Source organism: Bos mutus, chromosome 18, assembly GCF_027580195.1.
Source record: "Bos mutus isolate GX-2022 chromosome 18, NWIPB_WYAK_1.1, whole genome shotgun sequence".
NCBI classification, from domain to species: Eukaryota; Metazoa; Chordata; class Mammalia; order Artiodactyla; family Bovidae; genus Bos; species Bos mutus.
Window position 1 is genome coordinate 40,398,795 of NC_091634.1, and position 16,680 is coordinate 40,415,474.

The window sequence follows — 16,680 nt, forward strand, 5'->3', positions numbered from 1 at the left end:
TGGAAGTGGGGGAGGAGGTGGGGGAGGGAGGCAAATGGAAAGAACCAACCTTCAGGGAAGACATTTAAGGTAATAAAAAGAATGTGAACCCAGGATTTTAAGCCACTATAGCCAAAAAAGTGGCTTTTTTCTTTTCTCCAAATTTCTAAAGCTAAACATAGACTATCCCCAGAGCTCAGAGTCTGCACGCGTAATTTGAATTGTTGTGTGCTTGCGACTGTCTGCGTGCCTCCAACCTGTGCTTCTTCTGACTCACTCAGCACTGGACCAAAAGGGGAAAAGGAATTTAAATTTTCATTTAAAACCACTAGACATTTCACACCAGATTCTAAATTACTATAATACGCTTTGCTTCTACATCAGAAATGCTAATTCTGAAAAACAGAAGGCAGGATTAATAACCATTATTAATTTAGCAAATATATTAAATAAATAATTAATAATATAAACAATAAATAGATAATTTAGCAAATATATTAAATTAATAAAATTAATATTATTAATTTAGCAAATATAATTTAGTATATGCACTAACACTAAAGGCAAGAGATATGTAAATATATATATATACACTTTTTTACATATAAGTTAATGACTTCACCATTCATAAGACAAAAAAGATCAATATTTATATCATTTTCTTCCTCACACCCTTATAAATTGTTAATCCTGGAAGCTTAAAATGAACTTAGCTAACTGAACTATAATATGATGGCAAACAGCAGTATACCCAGGATATATTTCAGGATGTGAAAAAGCAGCCTTGTTCCTTTATTCAGTTACAAAGAATTTAATCTAAAGCACTGTGATGATAGCTTCATTAATCTCTCCAAAAACAAACAAACTGGCCCTGGCTCCATCATTCCCCACCTCTGTGTAACCTACACTACGGAGGGCTTAGCTAGACAGCAGCGATCAGGCTCCGCACTCGGAGCCTTCTCAGATGATTTACACAGGCCAGAATGACAAGCTAAAACGCATGACTCATCTTGAAATTAAACTATTACAACTGACTTGTAAAGGACAACTTTCACATTCTTAAGTACCTTTCTCTCTTAAAACTTTAACAACAAAAAACGGGTAACAGTCTGAAATAAAACACCTACTCATTTTCCACGTCTCCCTGCTCTCCCGTGCCAAATGTTAACATAAATGGGTAGAATTAAATGTAGCCGATAGCTTACCTAACATAATTATATGTTGTGTTTTACACTGTTTCAAAACGGATACATTAAAATAATCCAGCCTTGGCTCCAATCCACTAAAGTCAATAAAGGTTATTAAGGCCAACTGCCATATAAATGCACGGCTATCCCAGGGTGAGGAACTGTCAGGACAGGAAATGCAATTCAAAACACTGAAAATGATCAGGATCTACCCTTCTCCTCTAGAAAAACAAAAAAAAAATTTAAAAGCCATAAAGGAAGGAGGAGGAAATTTCTCTCCACTACAAAAATCATCTGTATTCTGAAAATGTTTACTCTGGAAACTCTCCTAGAATATTCTATTGGGTTATATACCAAATTGACCTCTTTTTTTTTTTTTCTTAAGGTCAAAAGGCAAGGAATAAATGTCATCAATTTAGAGGACATCACACCTAGCATTCTTTTCTATATCTCAGTGAACTTGATAGTGTTAAAACATTTTTTATAGGTAAAATAAATGTCAGTTTTGCAGAGTGCGATACCAGACCCTATGAGACAAATGGCCTATCCGCTGAATCTCTGGCTGCAGTAAGACTTCCTCACCTCACAGGAGAGTTGAGCTTTTCATATTTTATTTTTTACCCAGAAAGCAAAGCCTGTGCACTTTCTTTCAAATGGTAACTCTCTCTTATCCTGAAGAGTCTCCCTATAACGTGCTAATCTCAGATGTGGAGTGGTGGGCTAGTTTAAAAAATAAAATAAAATACAAATATTTGAATAGTGTTAGAGTGTCATCATACCTTCCTGAAGAGCAGAATTGAGAGGAACGACTAGGCTAAGTTCCTGGATTATAAGAAAGGGTTCTGGTGCTTTGGGGCTTAATGGCTCATAAGTTCATGCGGTAATATTCAGGGGAAATGTGATATTTTATCAGAATGTCATTCAAATATAAGGTTTAACATTTACATCACAAGAGCATGCCCAGAGAAGAACTATCCTCAGGGGGAAAAAAAAAAATGGCAAGAATAAACAGTGTGATTAAAAAAAAGGTGCTTACTGGAACAGGGGATGGGCAATGGAGGCTAGGGGAGTCTTAGAGATAGCTGACTAAACTTTTTAAAATATGTGACTGGTTATGACATGTAAAGCAATTACCATTAATGGAAGAAATGTGATTTCAAAGCTCATTTTCCGTTCTTCTTTTAGATCCTACCTGAGACTATACCTTCCAACCACAAAGGGGAAAAAAAAAAAAGAACACAAAGACAGAGAAGAGTTACAACACAAGTCTCTTCCCCAGTACGAGGGCTGTCAAAGGTTGCTTTAATCACAAGCAAAAGGTGAAAAGTAATGTACATATTGCCTGAGGTTTTTTTGTTTTATTTTCTTGTCAAAGGAGATCGATGCTATGTTGCACAACAGAAAAAGTGCATTAATTAGAGAAATCTTTCCACAACACATACGCAACAAATGCAGAAAACCATAATGATAAAGAAGAAGCATTTGTCTAAAAGGATCATCATTTTGAGTCGCGTATTCCCTGGAAGCCAAGTGAGTGCATTCAGAAAGGCTGTTTGGATTAGTCTAATTCTATAGAATCCAAATGTGCACCAAACACTGCAGTTTTTATGTTAAATTGCTGTTGAATTTGTTAACCCACAACTGATTTCCTGTGTTATGGAATCTTGGAGATTACAGCTAACTTGAAGCAACAGGGATAATTCTGGACAGTTAATGGTACATTTGTCTGCATTTTCTTGAAAGGCTTAGTTAGCATCCGGGGGCCTCAAACTGGTAGCTCAACATTGCCCCCTACTGCTCACAAATGAAAACATCGGAGGCAGACTGGTACAAAGTAGGAATGTGACCAGCCAGTGCCAGTTCCATCCCCACACAACTATCGGTTGGCACGGCACTACCAGTCACAGGATCAGAGATTTTTCCAATGATCATTCTCGTCTCTTCCAATAGCAAAAGTACATTGTTATGAATTTGTTAAAAGTCATTACAAAAAGGCTTGAAGCAATGCTTAAATTTAATTTAGAAGTGTCATTCCTTTTATCTTGGCCCAAACCTTCACTCTGCTGATAACCATCATCCTTAGACTTGCTGAGACACAGAGCCCATTGATTTCACTCAGAACACTCAGTAACACCACACCAACTGCAAGGAAACTGGCTCTGGCCAATTCCCAAGACTGTTCTTCTTTTTAGTACTTTTACACAAGAGTTATGAAGAACAGATAGTTTATCTAATGTGCTAGCACCACCAAATTAAACATATATATATATATATACATATATATATATATAACTAAATAGTTAAAGTGAATTAAGTAATGAACATCACTGGTAAGCTCACAAAACCAAAGATTCCACTTAAAAAAAAAAAAGAAGCCCTTGAACAAAAGCAATTCAAAAATATATTTTTAAAACACTACAAGTGAGTTTCTTTCTTATTTCACCAATTCTAATTGTTTAATTGTTACAGTTTGCCAACTCTAATTCAAAGAACTGTTAAATTACAGTCCCAAAGTCAAACCTATACCTTAAGATCAAGGTTCAGCAAGTAAAGAAGTTCTAACTCGTACATGCCTGCTAAGTCGCTTCAGTCATATCCGACTCTGTGACCCCATGGACTGTAGCCCGCCAGGCTCCTCTGTCCATGGGGATTCTCCAGGCAAGAATACTGGAGTGGGTTACCATGCCCCTCTCCAGAAGATCTTCCCAACCCAGGGATCGAACCCACGTCTCCAGCGGTTCCTGACTTGCAGGTGGATTCTTTACCGTGAGCCACCAGGGAAGTTTCTAATTCATGTAGATAAATAGATAAAACCAGAATTACACAGTGAAAAAGAAATTCTCTCAAAATAAACCTGCCTTTATATATACATCCCAGGAAAAACTGGAGCATACTCTGCACAGCCTAATTTTAGGAAGAGAACTAGCAGGAAATTTCAGCACAAAATTTTCATCACCTCCAATCCAGTTGCACAATGCTCCATTTTGAACTGATTCATGTCTTTGGAGAAATCAATTTTTGTGATACTTTTAGTACACTAAAAGGATTACAACATTCCTTCCCCTAAACATACATCCATGAAAAGGTGTGGTTTAGAGATTTAAGGAAAAGGCTGGATGGCCGGGACTTCTGGATTCTGATTCGGACTTTCAAACTGGGGTGCCAATCATGGTTGTGACTTGGTATTTTCATTATTATAAAATAGGGATTAGCAAGAACTACCCATTTCTCAAATTGGTTCACTGTTTCTAGCACATCTCATAAAGTCTGCACAGCAGTACTCTCTCAAGAGTTTAGCAGGCTTTTATCACTTTTCCACTACATTCCAAACTTGATGATCTGGAGGTAGAACAGTGAGGTGGTGCAGGGCATGACCCTAGAACCAGTCTTCCTGAGTTCTAACTCCAGTTCCCCGACTTAGCTGTATGACCTTGAAGAAGTTAGGGAAACCTTTTGTGCTTCAGTCTCCTTGGGCTTCCCTGGTGGCTCAGAGGGCACAGAATCCGCCTGCAATGCAGGGGACCGCAGTTCGATCCCTGGGAAGATCTGCTGGAGAAGGGATAGGATACCCAGGCCAGTATCCTTGCCTGGAGAATCACCACGGACAGAGGAATCTGTGGGGTTGCAAAGAGTCGGACACGACTAAGTGACTAACACACAATACAACAAAAAACTCTCTGTGTAAAATGGGAGAAAAATACCTACTTTATGAAATTATCATAGAAATTAAATTATACATGTAATATTTAGAATAGTGTATGGAACTTAGTAAGTATCATGTGTGTGCATGCATGCTCAGTCACCAAGTTGTGTCTGACTCTGCAACCCCTTGGACTGTAGCCCACCAGGCTCCTATGTCCATGGAATTTTCCAGGCAATAACATTGGAGTGGGTTGCCATGTCCTCCTCCAGGGGATCTTCTCAACCCAGGGATCAAACCCATATCTCCTGCCTTGATGGGTGGATTCTTTACCATTGAGTCACCTGGGAAGCCCTTTTGGCATTATTACTACTATTTAAATTTAGACTTAACCCAAATGGCCTCAACATACCTTCCAGTGAGAGTTCCTACGACACATGCCCTGAATTCCATGCTCTGGTCACACTGTACTTCCCCCCTGGTGATCTTGTTCTTACAGTGACCGGAACCTAACACTTCTCTCAGAATGTCTTATGCAACCAACCCTCCTTCTCCCCACCCAAGGTCCCCAAAAGCCACATCTGTTCTTCACAACTGTCCCAGCTCCAATGCTCTGAATTTAATACTTCTGCCTCTGGATAGTGACTTTTTTTCCTTTAAATCTCCATTACAGGATTTCATTTGAGTTAATGTAACACCTGGCTATATTCACGCTTCTCCCCTTGTTAAACCGAATGCAGTGGTTAAGGGCACAAGCTCCAGAGCCAGGCAGCCTGGGATTCAATCTCCCTCTGCCACTTACTCCATGACCTTGGGCGAGGCACTTCATTTCTCTAGGCCTTGGTTTTCACATCTATAAATAAACAGTTTCTGCACCTCACCAGACTGTCATAAGAACTTTAACAGTTTAACTTTAAAAGTTAATATAGGGAACACTCTTAGAATAGTGCCTGGTGCCTATAAAAATGCAGATGAAGTTTAGGAATTATTGCTGCATGGTTCTCATGGTCACTTCCCGACATATGTCTAACATGGTGCCTTGCACATAGGAAAAATGAGAAGTGAAAGTCACTCAGTTTCATGTCTGACTCTCTTTGACCCTATGGACTACACAGTCCATGGAATTCTCCAGGCCAGAATACTGGAGTGAGTAGCCTTTCCCTTCTCCAAAGGGATCTTCCCAACCCAGGGATCGAACCCAGGTCTCCTGCATGGCAGGCAGATTCTTTACCAACTGAGCTATCAGTGAAGCCCTGCATGTAGGAAGTGCTCAGTAAAGGTTCACTGCACTGAACTCAGCTTGTGCTGATCAAATCTTGGCTGTTCCCATTACCTTACAAAGAGTAAGTAGAGTGGATTTACAATGTTGTGTTAGTTTCAGGCGCCGACCAAAGCCACATATACCAAAGCATATATATATATATATACACACACATATATAAACTTATTCTTTTTCAGATTCTTTTCCATTATAGGTTATTACAAAATACTGAGTAGAGCCCCCTTTGCTATACAATAGATCTTTTCTGATTATCTATTTTATATATAGTAGTGTATCTATGTTAATCCTAAACTCCCAATTTATCCCTCCTCGCCTCCCTTTCCCCTCTGGTAACCATAAATTGGTTTTCCATGTCTGTGAGTCAACTTCTGTTTTGAAGATAATTTCATTTGCATCATTATTTTGGATTCCACGTATAAGCTATATCATATGATGTTTGTCTTTCTCTTGCATTTACCCAGGCCAAGGAGGCAGCCAAGGACTGACAGAGCACAACATCCCAAGAAATCCACTCCTGGATACTTACCAACCACTCCATCTTTCTCCACATCTCTTCCAGCTGACTCATGGGCTGACACCACCAGTCAGTGCACTTTTTGTATCGACTGCCTTGAAACCAAAACTGTCTCAGCCATTCAAACTCGACCTGGGGATCATAAAGACAAGACCGTGGTTATAATGTCCCCATGATGGACAATCAAGGACAATGAACTTCGTCATTCAATTCTCCTCCAGTAACTTCACAGCCATAGGGTGAGAAAAAGAGGAAAACTCAGCCTAACCAGTTCCCAATATAACTCAAAGTCTCTGGAGCCTTTTCACAAAGTCAAGGAGGAAGTAGACATAGAGCTTAGTGAGACAACCCAGGTCAGGCTGGGGAGGGGGTTTTCAGTCACCGTTCATCACTCAGACAAGAGGAAGCTATCGGTCAATCACAGCAAATCCTGAGATCCTAAAGCACATGACAGCCTGCGCTGTGTAGGGTGGGAAAGGCAAAATCAAACAAAATATGTTTTCATTAAACATCTTTATTAAAGATTAGTACTGTAAGAAGATCAAACCAGTCAATCCTACAGGAAATCAACCCTGAATATTCATTGGAAGGACTGAAGCTGAAGCTCCAATACTTTGGCCACCTGATGTGAAGAGCTGAGTCACTGGAAAGACCCTCATGCTGAGAAAGATTGAAAGGAGAAGAGGGCGGCAGAAGATGACATCGTTAGAAGGCTCAATGGACATGAATCTGAGCAAACTCTGGGAGATGGTGAAGGACAGGGAAGCTTGGTGTGCTGTAGTCCATGGGGCTGCAAAGAGTGAGACATGACTTAGTGACTGAAAAACAACAACAAAAAGAGCAAAACACAGACACATATCAGGAGGTACCAATTTTAAGTATTTTTAGATCTAAAATAAACAAAGAATTTACCCATGGGCCAGGAGGAGCTGGCAGGAAGGTGTTCATGTAACTGAACAATATAATTACGGAGGGACACATTACACCTACAGAGCCATTCAAATTGTCACTTTCAATTCAGTCAGGGCAAATGACAATAGGTAAAAAGCACAGTAAAGCCACTAACCATTTCTCTTCCTTCCTAAGAACCTACTACGGTAAACTTCAAATATTTCTCTCCCGAGCACCCTTTTACTCTAGCCAAATCCCATGATTCATCTGGTAACCCACTGCCTTTCCCGGTCTCAGTCCACGTGGTCTGGGTAGCGCTCTACTAATACCGGGAGTGGAACATGCAACCCTATCTGAGCCCATCAGCCCACCACACTTCTCCAGCCACAGAAATGGGCTTGGGGGAGACAGGTATATGATCAATCAGAGTAAGACTGTCAGAAGATTCAGGAAAAGGATTCTGCAACCATTTTGCAGAATGGGAAGAATGGAGGCAACGCAGTAGGAAGCAGCTACAAGATGAACAGATTAAAAAACCAGGTCCTAGTCAGATCAGCTGACTCTTGATCAAGTTATTCCTGAAGCCCCTTTGGCTTAAACCATTTCAGGTTGAGTTTTCCACTTCCTGCACTGAAATAATTCCAACATATGTAGGTGAGAGACTAACTTAAGCTTTAAAAGAATAAGAAGTTGTTTCCTATGTATTTTCTATCACTTATCTTCAACTTGAAAAGCAAATTTTACCATCAAAAGTACAACTTCATTCATCCCAAAGCTCTTTTTACTTCTGCCGTCTAAAGAAATGTAGAGCTTTCACAGCTTAATATTGGTTAAGGTTGGCTTTACTAAGGTAATCATGTTCCTTATACAGGCACAGAGTTATAATAGTCTTCACCTGTTACCACAAAGAATTTTTTGTTTGTTTATCCATGCTGAACTTTCATGCAAACAAAAGCAACTTGTGAAGATTTAACAATGGTGAAAATCACTCAAATAACTAACCTGAGAACACCAAGTCATATGAAAGGGTTTTAGTTTACACTAACTAAATGTTTGTTTGATATGTAGAACCGATTTCAGTTAAAGCTGTTTAAACAGGGAAAAAAGGGAATGTAGACAATATTCAGACAATAGCTGCTAAACCTTATCTGTGGTATTAAAAGACAGTGGTTAACGGGGGTAAACTTAACTGCTTTGAAAGGAAAATGAATACAAGTGTAGTTCAACTTCTCTGAAAATACAGGTTTAACAACATTATTTATTACAAGGGAAAAAAAAAAAAGAGTTCTTTTTAGATTTCACATGAAATTTGTTGACATTACAGGAACAGCCTGTCAACAAAGCATCAAGCCTCTATGTTAGGGAGAGTTGAAAGGGTTTTGCTTTTAATTTTTTTATAATCTTTGGGCTGGTTACTTCCATTATGAGAACAAAACATACAAGCCTTGGCAACCATGATATCCCAGGAAACAAAATAATTATCATTTGTAATTAGTTCATTCAGCCTATAAAGGTACAATAGAGTCTGGATTTCAGTAAATGAAAGCTCAAAAGAGTGGAGAATACTTGGAAACTCTGCTATAGGACAAGGAAGCAAAGAAAGACCCTGTCCACTTTAATAAATAATGATGTTCACTTCCTCTTTAGATGCCCCAACTATCTTTTGAAGCAGACAGTGTCATGGTTAAGAATAAAGTCTCTGGAGTCAGTTCTAGGCTCTACTCCTGAACAGCTCTGTCATCTGTAAAATAAAGATAATTACATAATCACCACATAGTTTTATGGTGAGGATTAAGTGGGTTAATAATGAATAGCCAAACATGCCAGACACTTGGGAGATACGAAGAATACAGGCCAAAGGGGACCACAAGGCCCAGCAGTCCTTGTCCTCAAGAATCTCACGATCTTATGAAATTTTTGAGCAAGAAAAGTTTTAACAACCATGTCAATTCATGCTCACCCCCTGTTCCACTGAGGCCGGTCCAGGAAAGTTCAACCCCTGAAACTTATACCCAACAGAGTTTTTTTTCAGGGGTGGAAGTCCTGCCCATGAGATACAATCTTTGTGGGCATGAAACCCACTGGCATGCATTTTAATCAACTCCGTAACCTGGCTTTTTCACTTTGACATTGTGGGCAAAAACTATTACAGGATATTCATCAAATGCTGCCCTCTCCAGTTCTAACATTGCCAAGATAAGCAGTTGGCACTTTCCTTAAAATTAATTAAGAAAGCAAAAAATATTTCCAGCTGCCTGATTCAGTTTGAGTTACCAAAATAAAAGCAGTCGTCCACCCTTCTACCCCAAAGTCTGCTGATGAGGAAGGAAAGAGGCAGGGCAGATGCTGCACAAAACCAAAGAAAGGGTCAGGACTCAGAATAGAGCACAAATCCTACTACTTCAAGGCTGAAAAGAATCAGTATCACTGTACTGGCTGACTGACAATGGTCTAGCCATGACTAGAGGAGGCTCTTCAACCCTTCTCCAGGGGGTAGTCCCTCCCGCCAGGCTCTCAGCTTCTCTTGAGGTACTGTCATTGTTCATGATGCTTTTAAACCACACTCCCAGGTCTCAGACATGCACTTAATGGAAATTCACTATGATCTGATCTTTGGCGTAATGGCAATACAATGATACGTAATACCGACAGTGTTGGAAGGAACGCTGACAAGTCTAGAGAACGTGCAGGATCTTGAAGGGCCTTCTGAATCGTCAGAGAAAAATGAACACGTTTCCAACAGTGTTAGTTACGGAGCTGTGACCCAGAGAATCACCTCTTGGAACCTTTCTAATTCACCTGCACCTGACTGCTCTGTGGGATAGTCAAAAGAGAGGTCAATCAAGAAAAGCTTTCTCCTAGAAATGTTTAGAAAAATCTGAAGGTGAAGCACAAACAGAAGCCATCTGCCGACCTGAACCATAGTCACTGGGAACTTAGGCAATGGGGAGCAAAGCTTATAAGATTCCCAAATCACATTTCTGAGTCACTACATCACTGTACAGTTGGAAACCATTTGCATCACTCTTACAGGTAAGCAAACATCACCTACTTCTGCCAAGTTAGTTTCAATCCTTGGTTTGATCCCAGGTCAGCTTATGCATGAGGGGTGGGAACTTGCCCACAGGGGTAAATGTCTCACTGTAATAAATAAAATAAGTGTTTTCAAGCAGAAAGATATTAGAACGATATTAATATCTAATATTAGGTATTAGAACAGGGAGAGATGCTAAGGTCCAATCTACAAAGAGTTAATCCATGAAAGCCTTTTACCAGGAGTTCTAAGGAAGATGCAGGTCTGATCAGGACAAAATGAGAACCAAATGATGACATCAAATAGTAATGGGTTGGCCAAAAAGTTCATTTGACCAACATATTATGTTCATAACATCTTATGTTCGTAACATCTTATGGAAAAACCTGAATGAAGTTTTTGGCCATGGAAAAACTTGAACAAACTTTTTGGCCAACCCAATACATTCTCCTAGAGGAAATTTACTAAATGACAAGAATGAATTCCACATTTGATAATTTTTAAGAAGGAAAAGACTATTATATAAACACAGAGGAAAGTTCTATTAAACTTGACCAAAAATATGTTTAAGCATATTAAATTGGAAAAACAATATATCCTTCAGGTACGGAGTTCCAACCTTCAAAGTCCCCAAATTGCTTAGTTAGAAACTATCTAAGACAAGGAAAATCAACCACAGTTAAACCTGCACAGCCCAAAAGTCTGCAGACATAAAACCAAGGGCTTCATCCTATAATTAGTCCAGCAAAGGCCTTTGAGAGAGAGGAAAGCACACAGTGAGAAGTGTGGAAAGGGTTCTGGGCACTCCTGCTCTCATTCACACAACAGAACGCAGAAGAGCGTGAGCATGCCAACTTGCAGGGCGAAAGAAGAGCATCTGATGATGTGCCCTGACATATGGAATTCATTCTGAAAGCAAGGACATGACCTTGAAGAATCAAAGACTGGGGGACTAGAGAAGACTGGTAAACATGCTACTTAGATTTAAGACCTCCCCATTCAAGCCGAGGCTAGCCTCAAGGGGCTAACATTTCTGATACATCTCTGCCCCATCCCCACCCCACTAACATATACAATGTCAAAAGCAGCCAGCCACTTTCTGAAGCACATGGGTTCAGATTACAGTATTTTCCCTGTGGTTAGATAAACAGTGTGATTTTACAGACAACCCCCACCCATCACTGGTAACAAAACATCGCAGTCAGTCACAGAAGACCAGAAAGGATGGAAAAGAGCCCACATACGTGTTAAAGAACACATCCACCCCGGTGCATCGCTAGCAGGCTAGCGATCCTAAAACGGCAGGGTGTTTACAGAAGGCGATATGGAGTGAGACAGAACTTTGCATCCAAGTCTAACTGACTGAGGTCACTGGGCCCACAGATGCTTCTCTTTCCTCAAGTTCTAGTTCTCAGCAGTGTCTCCAGCAGGAATTGGTGGCAGAGAACACAGGCTACTTAGCAGACAAAAGGGAGTGAAGAAAGTCACTCCTGGGTTTAGCTGAGCGTTAGAAGTGATTATTTCCCTAAAAGGCAGAATTTCTCTGCCTTTGGTTCTAGAGATTATGGCATATTTCACAAACTACGGAGCAGCTCATAAGATAATTAAATATCTTTTTAAAGATATTACATGACGTTGAAATAGAGACAGATGTAGAGAACAAATGTATGGACACGAAGCAGGGAAAGTAGGGAGAATAAATTGGGAAACAGTGACATTTACATACTAATATGTATAAAACAGATAATAATAAGAACCTACTGTATAGCATGGGGGGAAAAAGGAAGTGGCACAAAACATATAGGACATACATTAAGTTAAACGCATTCCAATATACAGGAGGTACAGACCAATACTGCTTGACTCCACTTACATGAGAACAGGGAAATCCATGGAGTCAGAAAGTACACATAGATGCCAGGGGTCAGGGGTGTGGTGGGGCAGGGGGGCTGAGGACGGGGAATGGGGACTTAAGTGTTTAATGGGGATAGAGTTTAGTGTTTAATGGGGACAGAGTGTCAGTTTAGGAAAGCTAAAAATTTGGGAGACGGATGATGGTTAGAGTTGTACCACAAGGTGAACCATAGTGCTACTGAACCATACAGTTAAATATGTTTAAAATAGTATGTTTTATATTATGTGACTTGTATCACAGTAAAAAAAACATTGAAAGAAAATATTAATGGCTCTGTTTGAACTCTGTTCTCTGCTCAAAACCCCTTAGTGGTTCCCTATTACCTTCAAAGTAAAAAGGAAAGTCCTGGTCCTTACAGACACCTCCAATGACCAATACAACCTTCGGCTCCACGTCCCCTGGCACCTTCTCCATGACCTCATCTCCTGGAACTCTTAGCCCCACTCCCACCACTTACACGGGACTGTCCCTCAGCTAGTCCATGAACACCAGGCATTCTCCCACTGCACAGCCCACGCAGCGGTTTTTCTCTCTGCCTGAAACACTGTGACCTGGATGTCCACGTGGCTCCCTCCCTCACCTCCTTTAAGTCTCTGCTCAGAGGACATCTTACAGTGGGGATGCTCTCTGCTTATCTCAATCTTCTCTGCTTTAACTTTTTCCAACATATTATATAATGACCTGATGGAGGGTGTTTATTGCTTATCATCATCTCCCTGCACTAGAATGTCTATTTTATTTACCACTCTATCCAAAAGCACCCAGAAAGAGTGCTTTGTGCATGTTCAGTAATTATTTATTGAAAAGATGATTGAGAACATTTTTGTATTCCAAATTCTCCACCAATCGTTCTAACTACACCAAAGAAAAAGTCTTTGATTGATGATAATCTTCAATAATTCTCTACCACTTGGTAACCTTTTTTTTTTTTTCCTTAAAGGTATATTTACCCACCATAAAGGGATTCTCAGGTAGCTCAGTGGGTAAAGAATCCACCTGCAACGCAGGAGACACAAGAGATGTGGGTTCAATCCCTAAGTTGGGAGGATTCCCTGAAGGAGGGCACGGAAATCCACTCTAGGGTTCTTGCCTGGGAAATCCCATGGACAGAGGAGCCTGGTGGGCTACGGTCCATAGAGTTGCAAAGAGTCAGATACGCTGAAGCGACAGAGCACACACACACGCACCCACTACAAAATCCACCCATTTTCAGTGTAGAATTCAATGACTTTTAGAAAGTGTATGAAGTTCTGCACTAACCTCACTTCTTAACATGAAAAATGAAGACTGTAGGCTCAGAACCTTCTTTAGCCAAAAGCATCTGCTAGAATAGCATAACATTGCTGTTTTCACAGGCTAGAGTTTTCTGGTTACTTTTTCTTTTGGCTGCTGATATTGGCTTTCCACTTAAAAGTGGTAATATAAAGCTTCCTTTTTAAAGATTTTTATTTACATAAAAAATGAGCTGATTCTTTAAAAAGTATTGAAAAGATAACAACAGATGCAGTCCAAAGATATAGCAAAAATTGACAGGGTATTCATGAAAATAACAGTTTGTGAAACACTGACTTAGGGGACCCAGACCTGCTGGTCTCACAGACTTCAGAATTTTGTAAACAAAAGGCATGGCTCCTACGGTTCACCTGCTCTGAGGATTCTCCTTCAGTTTCCATCAGTCCTTGTTGGAAGTTTAGCCTTCATGGGCCTCTTGCATTTCTACATGCCTTGCCTTTTGTTTCAGACTCTCACTGCAAGGATGTGTGTATGGTTAATATCCTTGGAAAATATAATTTCTCTGCCCAGAATAAAGGGCAGGTTTGATAACAGACTTAGAGGAAAAAGATGTGCCTTGATTTGGAGCAAAGGACAGGCATGCCTACTGCCCATCACGAACAGGTTACTCCAGCCCGGGCTCCTCGCCTACTGTGCTGTGCTTAGTCGCTCATTTGTGTCCAACTCTTTTCAACTCCATGGACTGTAGCCTGCCAGGCACCTCTGTCCATGGGGATTCTCTAGGCAAGAATACTGGAGTGGGTTGCCATGCCCTCCTCCAGGGGATTTTCCCAACCCGGGGATTGAACCCAATCCAGGTCTCCCAGATTGCAGGCAGATTCTTTACTATCTGAGGCACCAGAAAGCCCTTATCCCTTCTCCAGGGAATCTTCCTGAGTCAGGAATTGAACAGGGGTCTCCTGCATTGCAGGCAGATTCTTTACCAGCTAAGCTACCAGGGAAGTCCCCTCTCCTATTAATAGAATGTGAACCCTCCATGCACATGCTATCTGGCATATGCTATCTGGCTCACTGTGCACTGTGCAGACAAAGGCTGGCAGCACTGGCATGAAAATGTCAATGCTCTGGCTACTGCCTTGTAAGCAATGAACCATCCTTGGGCTCTTATACTTAGAGCAAACAGTTACTTTGTTAGCTACAAGTAGGACAGAATCACCACAGTTCTCGGAAGCCCTTACCTCGTTGTGGATTTCTTCTCCTTGTTTCAAAACCACTGACTCCAAGGATTTCAAAGAGATTTCACCGTTGTCTGCCTCCTCGCGGACATTCTGCAGGGCCACCTGGCAGCGCTGTAAGATGTACTCCAAGGTCCCTGTTGAGCACTGCAGAGACAACCAGCCACCGACACAGTAAGTGAACCCCAAGTTGACCAAGCCTCCCTTCCTAGGATGTCTGTCCCCTTTCTGGGCACTTACCTGCTGCCCTCACAACTCAGCCTATGCTTCTTAACCCAAGACTGACTACAGCAGCCTTCTCCTTGGGCTCTGCGCTCCCACCCTGGCCTCCCCTGGGCCACTCATGTTGCTGTTTTCTTATTACATAGGCTTCATATCTCCAGAGAGTAGGCTTCTGGAGGCTAACCCCCTGTTTCCCCACAGCACCTAGAACTGACTCTTTTTGTTTGTTTTTGGCCCTGTAGTGAGGCATGTGGGATCTTAGTCCCCTGACCAGGGACTGAAGCTGTGCCCCCTGCAGTGGAAGCATGAAGTCTTAACCACTGGACCTCCAGGAAAGTCCCTGAGTCTTAATTATATTTATATACATATATATATATATATACACATACATATATATATATGTATGTATATATAAAACAAAAACTTAATAAGCTCCTATTGGAAAGTGTTAGTCACTCAGTCGTGGACTGCAGCCTACCAGGTTCCTCTGTCCATGGGATTTCCCAGGCAAAAATACTGGAGTGGGTTGCCAATCCCTTCTCCAGGGGACCTTCCTGACCCAGGGATCGAACCTGGGTCTACTGCAGGCAGATTCTTTACCATCTGAGCCACCAGGGGATAGGCCCTAAGTACATATTGGAGGAATAACTAATTAACCAAGAAGTCAAGGATGCTGACTTTATCTCAAGTGCCCTGCACCTAACAATGAGGGAAATAAAAAGGTAAACAGACAGTGGAACTGGTTCAAAAACAACCAAAATACAACAGCAACGGGGGAAAAATGAAGCTATAAACACAGAGCAAAGGATTCGTTTTCCTTTTCGGCAAGACAGTGTACACTAGGCAGCTGCAAGTCAATGGCAGAAGAGAATCCTCAAATCGTGGAGAATCTGTGACTCGTGCCCTCAAGGCATGTTCAAAGGCCTCACCTAGTACCTGGGCATGAGCAAAGGAACAGGTAACGGGCCCATCCCTCTTTGATCTGTGGGAGCAAACAGAGGTCAAAGGGACGAACTCCTTTGAATGAGCATATGTCAGAAAAAAAAGAGGATGCAGGCGGAGTGTGCATCCGTTTGTTTTGATAATGACACGATTTCCTAGGATGATAAAAAGCAAGCTATAAATATCCTTTAGACCCAATGAGGGAAATGTCTCCCCAAAGTATTTTTATTTTATTATTTACAATTTAAACGAATCCCTTCGGAATAACCTTGAAAGCTAATCCCCTGGTACAAAAATTCTTTGCATGGTTACTGCCACTTTACACAATGTGACCTGGGCACGCCTGGGGGGAAAAAAAACAACAAAGTTTCTGTGCCAAAACCAGAAGCTTGACTAATAAGTATTTTAATATGACGATCCCAAAGTGCTGGGAATAGAAGGGCAGCAACTCTAATGTGCTACAAAGAAAAAACAAAAACTAGAATTAAATTACCACTTGCCTTTGTCCCGTGGGCAACTCTACAACATTTTTTTTTTCATGACATTCTGTCTATAAACATATTCTGCCTGTACCTTTACTTTCCCAAGTATGGTGTAACCTCCATG

General features: G+C 41.0%; 1 protein-coding gene across 4 annotated transcripts in view; it reads right to left on the reverse strand.

The window, feature by feature from the left end:
- Positions 1–16,680, reverse strand: part of FTO (FTO alpha-ketoglutarate dependent dioxygenase) — a 423,247-nt gene that overhangs the window by 230,459 nt on the left and 176,108 nt on the right. For all 4 annotated transcript variants that reach the window (XM_005890937.2, XM_070388423.1, XM_070388422.1 and 1 more), the window contains 2 exons: positions 14,914–15,057; positions 6,615–6,734 (listed from right to left, as the gene is read on the reverse strand). In XM_005890937.2, coding sequence (XP_005890999.1) covers positions 6,615–6,734; positions 14,914–15,057 — 264 coding nt within the window. The remainder of the gene's footprint in view (positions 1–6,614; positions 6,735–14,913; positions 15,058–16,680) is intronic.